The following is a 12,306-nucleotide window of genomic DNA, read 5'->3' as shown; positions in this document are numbered from 1 at the left end:
TTACTCAGCCACTTCCATTAAGGGCACCACCCTCTCCACAATCAAAAACATCTTCAAGTCTACTATCGAGGCAGAGGTACAGGACCCTGAAGACTCACAATCTGTTCCCTTCTGCCATTAGATTTCTGAACAGTCCGTGAATAATATTGTAATACTTTTTAATCCCTTTTTAATACTATTTGTAATTCACAGTAATTTTTAAATCTTGCACTTCACTGTAATTGCAAAACAAGAAACTTTACGACTATTGGTGATAATAATAAACACAAGAAAGTCTACAGATTCAGGAAATCCGAAGCAACACACACAGGATGCAGGAGGAACTCAGCAGGTCTAGTAGCATCCATGGAAATTAATTAACAGTTGATGTTTTGAGCCAAAACCCTTCTTCAGGACTCAATGGTAATAAACCTGATTCTGAGTGCAAATGGATTTTATGTAATACGAGATGAAGACATAACTGTTGTAGAATTGGGAAAGGATATAGAAAAACAAATTTATAATGTACTTTTACCTAGGGTTCATCAAAAATTCTCCAGGCTCCACTTCTATAACAGAATATACAAACAGGTGATATTTAACACAAACACCAACACCAAACTAACCTTAATCATTGCCACAAAAGGCATAACTTTCTTCATATATTTCTTCAGCTCGGGCAGGTCTTTCAGTTCACTAGCGATGATTTTATTGTCTGGCAGCTGACCACCATTTGTCTGAGACAATAAACGTAAAATGAAGTCAAGGAGTTTGTGTCGATTATCTAAGATACTCAAGAGTGCAGCAGCTGAAGAGCATTTGTTTCAAAATCTAATATTTTTATAGAAAGAATTTTTCACTTTTCTCTTCGATGAAACCAATTTCCAGATAGTTATAGTTTGAGCACCAAATCAACTACACGAACCAAAAGCACAAATTGAAACTTTTCAGATCCAACTAAACTGGTTGATTACAAATCTAAGGTATCACTGTGAATCAAATTATGAATAATGTGATAATTTGTCCTTACTGGTATGGAGAAAGCATGAGATCATGATTTCCAGCCTCACTATAGAGTAAGATTTATTCATAACTAAACCACAGAATAAAAGGCCATAAACATATGGTGTAAATTCATCACGAAAGAATCAGAAAATTTAGAGGCTTGACATCTGGAGTTCACCACTAATAACACCAATGTTTTACATCCAATAGTTCATAACTGATACATAGTTGTCTGAGGAAAGGAAAGCCCAGCTTTAAAACAGAGGAAGAGGAAATGTAGCAGTTTACTTCACTAGTATAACAAATTACTAACTTTATACAACATTAACTAAAAAAGACCATTAAGGAAATTTAGTTATTTGTATTATAAAATATAAAAATAACAAATTAATGGTATGAGAAGACACTACAAGGATTAATAAATGCCGGTAAAAATTGCAATAAACATTAAAACTTGCCTCATAATGTTTGCGCAGCAGTAGAAGGGTAGTATGTTGCCATGAAGGGTAATTTTTTGCCACATAGATATTGCAGTGGGATGGTTTCTGTGTTTGTTTTGCTTCTCCTTTCTGCAAGGAAATATTTCATAGCTGTTATACACAATATATGCTGGACCAGACATTGCTCACAAAACATTCACCAATTCGAATACATCCCAAGCATTAACAGCACTCCAACGTAATGATAAAGACCGATGGCATAAAAGATGGCTGTAAAATAGAGCCAGGAGCATCAAAAATATAGAAATCAGACTTTATAACTCAAAACTAAATTAGTTTGGTTGAAATGCTGCATTTTACATTTCTCAAACTTTGCTCTTATTAAAATGGATTTATCAGGGTTTGTTCAATTACACCTATGTACGTGCAGGTGCTGGAGTTCATCACTTCAGTGGAAAACCCTCAAATTAAGTTAGAATCAGTGCGAATGCACAAAAAAGGGGACAATGTTTCACTAATGTCCCTGTGAAGAAGTTTCATATCATCTGACTGATGAATGGCTAAACCCTCATTTTGAGAATGTGGCATTTGGTTATGGACACCTCAGCCCAGGTAATCATTTTCCATGTCAAGCTCTGCAGTTAGAATACAGATCAGTTTTTAATCAGTCTTTGTAATCCACTCTGCTTGATTTCTCCTCATTGAGCAAAGCTCCATCTTAGGAACCGATCAATGCACTTCCTTTATTGCAAGCACATTAGTAAGACCAGGCCTGTATACATTATTACAGATGGGTCTCACTATACAAATAATAGAAACTAAATTACTGCAGGCACTGGAAATCTGAAATTAAAACAGAATATGATAGGTACACTCAGCAAGTCAGGCAGTATCTGTGCCAAAAGAAACAAGGTTCATGTGTCAGGTACCTTGTTGTTAAAGGCATCTAAAGGCATCCTTCAGCACATATTCCGTCTGTGTTGGTCACTGACACACACAACACATTTCAGCTTCAATGTACATGTGACAAATAAAGCTAGTCTTTAATCATCTTTATGCTGGGATGATCAATTGACAGTATGTGTGTGAACAAATATCAATACATGAGGGAGACAAGAGTGGGGATCAATGGATGTCACTGCAATAGAAATTTAGTTTAACCAGGCACACTTAGTAACTGGCTGACGCTACAATCTGTATATGCAGTTCGCAAATGAAATGATTGGATAGCAAACTATATTCAAAATGGAGGGAAAATCACCCAAAACCATTTTTACCTCTGAGCAATGAAACAACTAATGAACATTAGCAGAAATATGAGATCCAAGTTTATTTAGCTGGGCATCGCAAGATGGTATTTGGGAAAGTGAGAACGACCAAGGATTGCCTTGTGCTTTGTAAATGAAATCACACATTTTGGCTACTGAATAGTTAAAAACACTACATGCAGCTAGCAGAGATGACTGAGTTCACTGTTTGATAAAGGCAGGGGACTACACAGACAGATTGATTTCCTGCTTACAGTTTTTATGTAGCTATCTTCCACTGCTGTAGTTTCAGACAATATCATTTTTACTTTGTTTTCTGAGTAAATTGACTGTCTCCTGTTCAACACAGAATTAATCTAGCCTCTCTCAACACCTAACACAGCAAAGTGAACAGATGCTTACTACTTTTACAATAATCATAATTAGATGCAAATTCTCCATACTTTTCCTTTTCCAGCAACCATGTAATTCTTGGCACGGAGACGAATGTCATGTGCAGTTTCCATCAGATATTGAGATGAACGTATGAGAATTTCATCCACAGGTCCAGCTACTGGCCATCTTGCATTCATTAATGGCTCAGTCTGGAAAAAAACCCACATTATTTCATGTTTTAAACAAGCAATGCAAATAGACATTTGCCTTATTTCCAAATTTTTAAATTAATACAATGTACAAAAATTACTTAAAATAGAAAGTAATTGAAACAAATATCACTTAAATATTCCTTTTTTGGAATACATCCCCTTTAAAAATAAAAACTGAGATGTTGTTTGGCTACTTATTTGAAACTTATAATCATCATCGCAGGTTGGAAATGTTGTGGATTCAAGCTGAACTCTATCCTTATTTTGATGTAAATTTTAAACAAGACTGATTCGAGTGACTACAGAAGTTTCTATGACACTGTTTTTTCTTTATATTACACAGAACATTACAGCATAGGACATGTCCTTCGGCCCAAGATGTTGTGCTGACCTTTTAACCTGTTCTATGCTCAATCTATCCTTTTTCTCTATACTTATTCCCTCCTACAGGGCCAACAATTATCCCCCTAAGACCACCATCAAAAAAAGTAATCAGAAAACACAGTTTTGTGCAAAGAAGCTGTGTATCATTTATTAAACTTTTCATTATGATCCATATGTAATATAAATATATTACTTTCATCCCTTCAATCAGAACATTTTGAAATTAGTAATTCACAAATGAGCCATGGCCAGTATTAAAATTGAAATTAGACTCCCACGTGCATTAATCTTATTTCCATTAATGCAATGAGAAGTCCCATCTTTCAGAAAAAGGACACAGACCCGTATTGCTGCCTTCAATGATCAAAATGACAAATGATGACTATAATGGCAAGTTGGAGTTATGTTACCTGATTTTTAATACCTAATGGTGCTTATCAATATTCAAGCTTGGATAAGTTCTGCCAAAGTGCCAATTTCCCTGCTACATTACTTCATATCTCTGTTCCAAATAAATTAGAACATGTCTATCTTTACATATAAAACTTACAGTAAATTGGAAACGGATTTAGAATGTGTTAAACTAAAGCATTTTGAGACATCAAGTGAATTACTGAACCTATCTATGGTTTATTTTAAAATTTCAATAAGTTCAAATATTATCAACTTAATGAAACTTAGTTTTTTTTTTATTCCTACAGGAAGGATGTGAATACTATAGAGTGCAGAGGAGGTGATTTCCAAAGATGTTGCCTGGACTGGAGAGCATGCCTTATGAGAATAGGTTGTGTGAACTTGGCCTTTTCTTCTTCGAGCGACAGAGGATGAGAGGTGACCTGATAGAGGTGTACAAGATGATGAGAGGCCTTTTCCCAGAGCTGAAATGGCTAACATGGGGCAGCATAGTTTTAAGGTGCTTGGAAGTAGGTACAAGGGGGTTGTCAGGGGTAAGTTTTTCACACAGAGAGTGGTGGCTGCGTGGAATGCATTGCCAGCGGCAGTGGTTGAGGCAGATACAACAGGGTCTTTTAAGAGACTCTTAGATAGGTACATCGAATTTAAAAAATAGAGGACTATGCGGTAGGGAAATTAAAGGCAGTTTCTAGAGTAGGTTACATGGTTGGCACAACAGTGTGGGTCGAAAGGCCTGTAATGTACTATGTTCTATGTTCTTTGTATTTTGAATGGCAGTGTACAAAACACAATTTTATTAAACACACACATGCACATTGTATTAATTTCTGAACAGCTAATATCTAATAACATCACCTTTCCTAGAAGATTCCAGATATGCTCACAAAGGTGAGGACATATAGGAGTGAGCAGAAGAGTCTGAATTTCAATGAACTGGAAAATCAGGTCCCGATGCATTCCTTCCACAGCAACTTCACGGTATTTGTCCTTTGCTGCCTGGAAGAGAAATTGCAAAATCATTCAAAACCTTGGATATTCATCTTGGGGCTTCTTTTAAAGCACACTTAACAAAAATCTTTGTCTGGGTAATTTATATGCAGCAATCAAATGTACCTGGAATTCAAAAAAGCCTGTTTTTAAAGCATCCTTGAACATCATCTTCTCGTAATGCTGCTCTGTCTTCAGAATTCCAGCATTCATCTCACTAAAATAATAATTTAAAGTATTTTAACCATTTGTGTGTCAAATCACTTCCACTAGATGTAAGAACTTACCAAGCATAAGTGACTGTGCATGCTTATCACAACAATAGAAGCAAAAAGGCCATCACTATTGTATTACAGAGACATCAAACAACAATAAATTAAAAGATAGTTGAGAAACACATACTTTAATTATGGAAAGGGGTCATTCAGTCCATCTTGCAGCATTAGAGCGCACTGTATACCTTTAGCTTACATGATCTGACTACAGAATGTTATTGCACCCATAACTCGTTATACAATCCTACTCAAAAATTCATAAGTAAACCTTCAGCTGATTCATGTACCATTCCATTTCCAGTACACTTCCTGAATTTTACTGTCATTTTCATGTAAAAAATTATTTTCTGACATCTATCCTAAAATTACTGGTTTGAATTTAATCCAGTTTGAACAAATTAAATTATTTTTACCACAGGTTCTTCCACATCTAATGCTGTTTTAAATTCAGTTTTTTGACACAAGGGATCAGCTTTGCGCCTTTTCTTTGCATTGCCTCCTATGTTCGAATATCTTTGTTATTAGCACTGACTATAATCTGCTTGAAACATTGTGTAATTCTCTTTTAATACAATCCAATTCAATTTAATACAGTTCACAACCACTTACTAGAGCTAACAGGCTTGACTAAATCTCTGCTTACATATGCATTCTAGTCATCTCATGATTTAACTTTTATTAAATATCATGACAGTTTTATGCTCCAAAATCAAAGAACTGCAAATATTCACAAATCCTAGTCATAAAGTCCTTTTCAGGATTGTTGCCTTTTATCAAAACTTCTTCAGAGCTACTGCAAATAATCAACAAGTGAGTCTTCAAATACATTGAAGTCCAAGGAGTACCTGATGAAGACTCTATCGTTAAAGGTGTTAGCTGGTCCACTGCGGAGGCTCGCATGGTTTGCAATCATCTCCTTCACCCATTCCACCCAGGTGTACAGTCGCAGAATACCTGCATCAGCCATTGTTTCTACAAAGTTAGCATCTTCCACCGTGTCGCCAGAGTCAGCAAGAGCAAACCGCATCCCTGGGGACAAGTTAAACCAGGGGAGTGAAGCAGATGGATAGCTCATACTTACTCAAATTTAACAACACAACGGTAACAAAACCAGCTACCTATCACTGCCTGACAGAAATAAACTATAAAAGTGATGTTCATCTTACCTAATAGAAAATAAACATATTAGTTTCCAAGGCAAACACGATATTAGTTTCCAATACTTAAATTACGGTAATATTAGATTATTAAATACTATGAGAGGCAGTGTACATGATTCAGACACATAACTACCTAGTTAGTATACCTTCTGTATCACCTTAAAGTAAAAGGACAAGCTGTAATTATGGAGAAGAGTTCTTTGGATTTAGTCTGTTTTTGAACCATTGTTAGTAATTCTTGTGTACAACTCATCAGTAATCTCCATTTCCTTCTGTGCTGTTTAATTCAATGAATCGACACTACCATCTTTCTTTTAGCAATTCTGTTAGTCATTCTTTTATAGAGTCACAAAACACTACAGGAACAGGGCCTTCAGCTCAGCTAATCCATGCCAAACTATAAATCTGCCTAGTCACATCAACCAGCATCTGGGACGTAGCCCTCCATAACCCCCCCCCCCATCCATGTAGCTATTTATTTTTTTTAAACCTGAAAATTGAACCTGCATCCACAACTTATGTTGGCATCTTGTTCCACACTCTCACCACTCTCTGAGTGATGTAGCTCCCTATCCCGTTCCCCTTAAACATTTCACCTTTCACCCTTAACCCATGACCTTGAACTGTAGTCTCACCCATATTCAGTGGAAAATGCCTGCTTGCATTTACCCTATCTATACCAGTCATAATTTTGTGTACTTCTATCAACTATCCCTTCATTTTTTTTTATTCTCTAGGGGCAGGGGTTGCCAACCTTTTCTTTTTTGCACTGCGGACTAGTTAAATATTGACAATATTCTTGTGGACCACCAACCGTGAAAGGTTTCTTAGCCTTAGCAATATGGCTAGCCACTAAGTACAATGCTCTCAGAACAGCAGCACTTGTGGAGGTGGTGGCTCTCAGCACTTGCTTCTGTCCCGCTTGCTCACGTTTTTTTCCGCTCAAAAAACTCAACGGGTTTGTCTTTAAGTGCAGGGTGTTTGGACTCACAGTTTTGAGGGCTTTATTGCCTCATTAGACAGCTTGTCTCCACATATCACACATAGGGGGCTTGGAGCGTGCGAGTCACCAGTCGCATTAAAGCCATATTTTATGTACGACTCGTCGTATTTTCTGTTGAAGGAAGCTTTCATTTTTTTTTGCAGTCTCGGCCTCAGCTGCCTCTGCGTTATCATCATCGTTAGGCCTTTTATGGCCCCTACCACCTCTTCCAAAGAAACTCTCAAGCGACATTTGTTTTTTACTCAGAGTAGCTGTAGGTTAATGACCGACAGATGACCTCGCGTGCATAATATCCTTGCATGCATTCAACAGTGGGCGTGACAGGGAATGAGGAAAGGTGCAGCTGACTCATATCGTTTCATATCGCCAAATCATATTGTTTCCTTGCGGCCTGGTGGTTGGGGACCACTGCTCTAGGGAATAAAGTCCTAACCTATTCAACCTTTCCCTATAACTCAGGTCACATCCTGGTAACAACCTTGTAAATCTTCTGTGCACTCTTTCAATCTTATTGACGTCTTTCCTGTAGGTACTGTAGGTGACCAAAATGACAGAATAATGCAAATAAGGCCTCAAAAAGAGAAAATCTATGGAATATAAGGATATCACCTGTATACTGGTGAGACCCAACATAGATTAGGGGACCGTTTCGCTGAGCACCTACGCTCCGTTCACCAATAGAAGCAGGACCTCCCAGTGGCCACCCATTTTAATTCCACTTTCCATTCCTATATGTCAATTCATGGCCTCCTCTACTGTCACGACGAGGCCACACTCGGGTTGAAGGAACACCACCTTAAATTCCATCTGGGTAGCCTCCAACCTAATGGCACGAACATTGATTTCTCAAACTTCTAGTAATGCCACCCCCAACTTCACCATAACCTATCCCCTTTTCTGTCTCTCACCTTATCTCCTTGCCTGCCCATCGCCTCCCTCTGATGCTCCTCCTCCTTTTCCTTATTCCATGGCCTTCTGTTCTCTCCTATCAGACTCCCCATACTCCAGCTCTGTATCTCTTTCACCAGTCAACTTCCTAGCTCTTTACTTCATGCCTCCAACCTTCCAGTTTCATCTATCATCTTGTGTTTCTCTCTCCCCTCCTCCACTTTTAAATCTACTCAACTTTTTTTCTCCAGTCCTGCCAAAGGGTCTCAGCCCAAAACGTCAACTGTACTTTTTTCCATAGATACTGCCTGGCCTGCTGAGCTCCTCCAGCATTTTGTGTGTGTTGTTACGGCCTCACCAATGTCTTATACAACTTCAATGTAACAACTCAACTTTGAATTATGAAGGCCAATATGCCAAAAGCTCTAATTACGCCCCTATCTACTTGTGATGCTACTTTCAAGGAACTATGGATCTTTACTCCCAGATCCCTCTGTTGTACCACACTCCTCAGTCCAAGTTCCACCCCGGTTTGTCCTCCCAAAGTACAACTCACACTTGTCTGCATTAAATTCCATCTGCATTTTTCCAACTGGTCCAGATCCTACTGCAAGCTTTGATATTCTTCCTCACTGTCTGCTATGCCCCCAATCTTGATGTCATCTGCAAATCTGCTGATCCAGTTTACCAGACTGCATGTAATATTCTAATTGTGCTTTGACCTATGGTATGTGTTTATTCAGCATTATTTTCAGAGTTGCCTTATGTAAAGTTCTAGAAAGAATCTGGGGTAGAAAAGGACAAATATAAATAGTACTTATGTCTCTTTGAAATGTAGCAATGCAGCAGTCAATTTGTGCACAGTAAAGTTGCTAAGAACAGCAAAGTAAACTACCGGATGATGTACTTCACTGAGGTCAATTGAGTGAGAAATATGACGGGATATTGGAGAAAGATCATGTCTCTCTGAAGAAGTACCACAAGGTATTTTTAACTCAAGTGTGCAAAAGCTTGATAAAATATCAAAGGGGCCAGAAGGGCCTTCTACACTATATCGCTAAATAAGTTATAAATAAATACTCCATCTGAAAGTCAGACGCCCTGACATACCCTTGATTTTTTTCCCTTGTCCCCCCTCTTGCTGCGATAGAGCTTGAAATAGACTGTCCGTTTGATGAATCTAGAGTCAGTCATGCAATGTGACCTGCTGTCTGGAGTTGGCTGAAGGTAACCAGGGTCTTAATGCTGACCTGCACATTCACCTACTGGAACTTAAGGAGCTTCTAATTCTCACAAATTAAACTGACAAGTTGTAGAGAGGCTACTTACCATCCGCAGAGAATTTGTCTATAGCTTCATACAGAGTAAGGAAGTTCCCCGTTGATTTAGACATCTAACGGAAACAGAAATAAAATAGCTGAAAGTAAAATACGTGCGCACTCAATCCAGGGAAATCATGCAAAAACAAATGTAAATTATAGTGCACCTTATCTGAATTTAGTAGCAAGTGTCCATTCGCTCTTACAGCTTGAGGCCACTTTGTACTGCAATTTAAAAACAAAAGTTATCCAAGTAACATATGGTGCAAGATATATATACGTGAACAGTTTATGGAAGAAACAGTTCATATCAGTAATCACATACTTTCTGAATATGATCTCACCTGTCATCTGTCCACATGGCTACATGATTATACAGATAGTATGAGAGATGATTTGGAACCAAGTCTTTCCCAGAAACTCGCAAATCCACTCCATACCAATATTCAAATTCCATTTTCAGTTTGTCTAAACTCTTTTGTGGAATTTGAGTTTTTGGGCGAGGAGCATCCTTCAAAAAGATATAATCCCAAACTTCTCTAGTCATCTGTTCTGATCTAGGGGTACAAAGATCAAACATATCTGTTGTCATGGAAATAATTTAGAAAGAACATATTTCTACCTACAACACTAATTATTTTATGACTACTGCTAAGTTATTAATCAAAGTTGTTAAGTTCAAGGTTGGAATCAAAACTAGATTTCAGAGATGGAAAAACATTTCCAATACTGAAACACTCATATCTTGCATCTGATTGTTTGGAAATCCTGATGGTTCAGTAGCTTACTCATTAGTCTAGAGTGTGAGCTAGATATGCAGCCAAAGGCATGTTAGATGATCTTTAATTCATATTATTAAATATATATGTTTCATTAACTTGAAGCAAAAATTGAGAATAGATTACTTGTGCTACTTTCAAATTAAACTCTGGAATCAGGTATCTGTCCAATTATCATTAGTGGATTACACTCAATGTTCATTTAGAATCTGTCATAATTGCCAAGTGATATTTTGATTATGCAATCTTATAAACAATAATTTGCATTATAATGTAAGACATGAAGCTGTTCATTGCTTTAAAAGTTTATACTCACCTTATGCCCAGTGGACCAGATGTTTGACCATTCAGTGTTCCACCTTGTAATAGGTGAGCGATTGTGTAGTAAGCCATATAAATTGTGGAATCAGAGAGAGATTCTATCAGCCACTGATCATCCCATGGCAAACGGGAGCCTGAAAAAATAAATGCATTTATTTAAAAGCTTTGGCACTCCGAATTCTACAGCAAAATGCTATTCTACTATGTACTGAGAAAGAAAATATGAGGACACATAAGAATGGTAAAAAATTAAAATAGGCATAAAGTGACAAAAAGGTTACAGGGAGGCCTTGAAGGTGGGAAGGGATATAACTATGAAATCCCAAGATGCTGGAAGTGGTTGGGAATCATCAGGTTCAAGAACAGCTACTTCCCTTCAACCGTTCAGTTCTTGAGCCAACCAGCAAAACCATGACCATTTTTTTGTAATTGTGTTCTTTCTTGTGTAAGTTGCATGTAATTTATGCTTAATTTTAGTTTTTTTTCTTGTAAATCTTGCTGCAAGCTACTCAGTACACAAGGGCATCCATGTACTTATGCATATGACAACAAACTCGACTTTGAATTTCAGGAGCATCAGGGATGAACTGGCATAAAAATACCCACATGCTACAAAGTTATACAAATAAAGTTTGCACCCACAACAAAGAATAAAATACTTTTGAGCAAGTAATGCAAAAAAAAACAAGAGCACAATATTTATTAACTTTACTCTTTCACTGTTCAGGTTTTAAAAAGCTCAACATAGTATCATCTATTATTTCCTAATGTACTCTATCTTCTATTTTGCTCCTATTTATCTGAATGATTAAAAAACAGCAAATTTTAATTAAGTCCATAAAAATGAAATGCATCCTAAGGTAACTACACAGAAAAAAAAAACTGGCAGATTTACCTCAAAACCATAACATTGCAAAGATGTGGCACTGAGACGAGAATTAGAGGTCATAGGTTAAGGATGAAAGGTGAAATGTTTAAGTGAATACGAGGGGCAATAACTTCACTCAGGAGGGTGGCAAGAGTGTGGAATAAGCTGCCAGAAATGGTGGATACTGGTTCGATTCCAGCATTTAAGAGAAATTTTGATTAAGTATATGGATGGGAGGAGTATGGACAGCTATGGTTCTGTGGCAGGTCAATAGGACTAGGCAAGATAATAGTCCAGCACGGACTAGATGGGCTCAGGGACCTGTTTCTGTGCTGTAACGCTCTATAACCATGAGTATCACATAGATCATACACTTGCAAGGTTTGCATGAATAAGAACAAAATTCTTGTTGCATTCTTCATCGGTTGTATGTTTCTAGTCTGACAATTCATTATATTTGTTACACCAACCCAGGCCATAAGTTCTTGAGCAGGCATGATCTTGCAGCCAGTTAAGACTAGCTTCAAAGTTCCTCCTGGTTTCATCACAGAATCTGTAAAATTAGAAGAAGAACTCAGATTCCTTTTTAAATTATTACAATTATAACAATGGTAAAGGCAGATACAAAA

General features: G+C 37.4%; 1 protein-coding gene across 1 annotated transcript in view; it reads right to left on the bottom strand.

Annotated features, from left to right (window-relative positions):
• The window catches only part of lars1b (leucyl-tRNA synthetase 1b), a 49,322-nt gene that overhangs the window by 10,815 nt on the left and 26,201 nt on the right, over nucleotides 1-12,306 (bottom strand). Inside the window, exons 18-28 of the mRNA XM_073067304.1 lie at nucleotides 12,148-12,230; nucleotides 10,805-10,943; nucleotides 10,054-10,266; nucleotides 9,877-9,934; nucleotides 9,720-9,783; nucleotides 6,185-6,368; nucleotides 5,191-5,281; nucleotides 4,933-5,073; nucleotides 3,136-3,276; nucleotides 1,443-1,553; nucleotides 606-716 (exon numbers count right to left, since the gene is read on the bottom strand). Of these exons, the coding sequence (XP_072923405.1) occupies nucleotides 606-716; nucleotides 1,443-1,553; nucleotides 3,136-3,276; nucleotides 4,933-5,073; nucleotides 5,191-5,281; nucleotides 6,185-6,368; nucleotides 9,720-9,783; nucleotides 9,877-9,934; nucleotides 10,054-10,266; nucleotides 10,805-10,943; nucleotides 12,148-12,230 (1,336 nt within the window). The remainder of the gene's footprint in view (nucleotides 1-605; nucleotides 717-1,442; nucleotides 1,554-3,135; nucleotides 3,277-4,932; nucleotides 5,074-5,190; nucleotides 5,282-6,184; nucleotides 6,369-9,719; nucleotides 9,784-9,876; nucleotides 9,935-10,053; nucleotides 10,267-10,804; nucleotides 10,944-12,147; nucleotides 12,231-12,306) is intronic.

The sequence above is a fragment of the Hemitrygon akajei genome, chromosome 15, assembly GCF_048418815.1.
Source record: "Hemitrygon akajei chromosome 15, sHemAka1.3, whole genome shotgun sequence".
Taxonomy (NCBI): Eukaryota; Metazoa; Chordata; class Chondrichthyes; order Myliobatiformes; family Dasyatidae; genus Hemitrygon; species Hemitrygon akajei.
The sequence above is the reverse complement of the archived record's forward strand: the minus strand, read 5'-3'. Positions and strand labels throughout refer to the sequence as shown.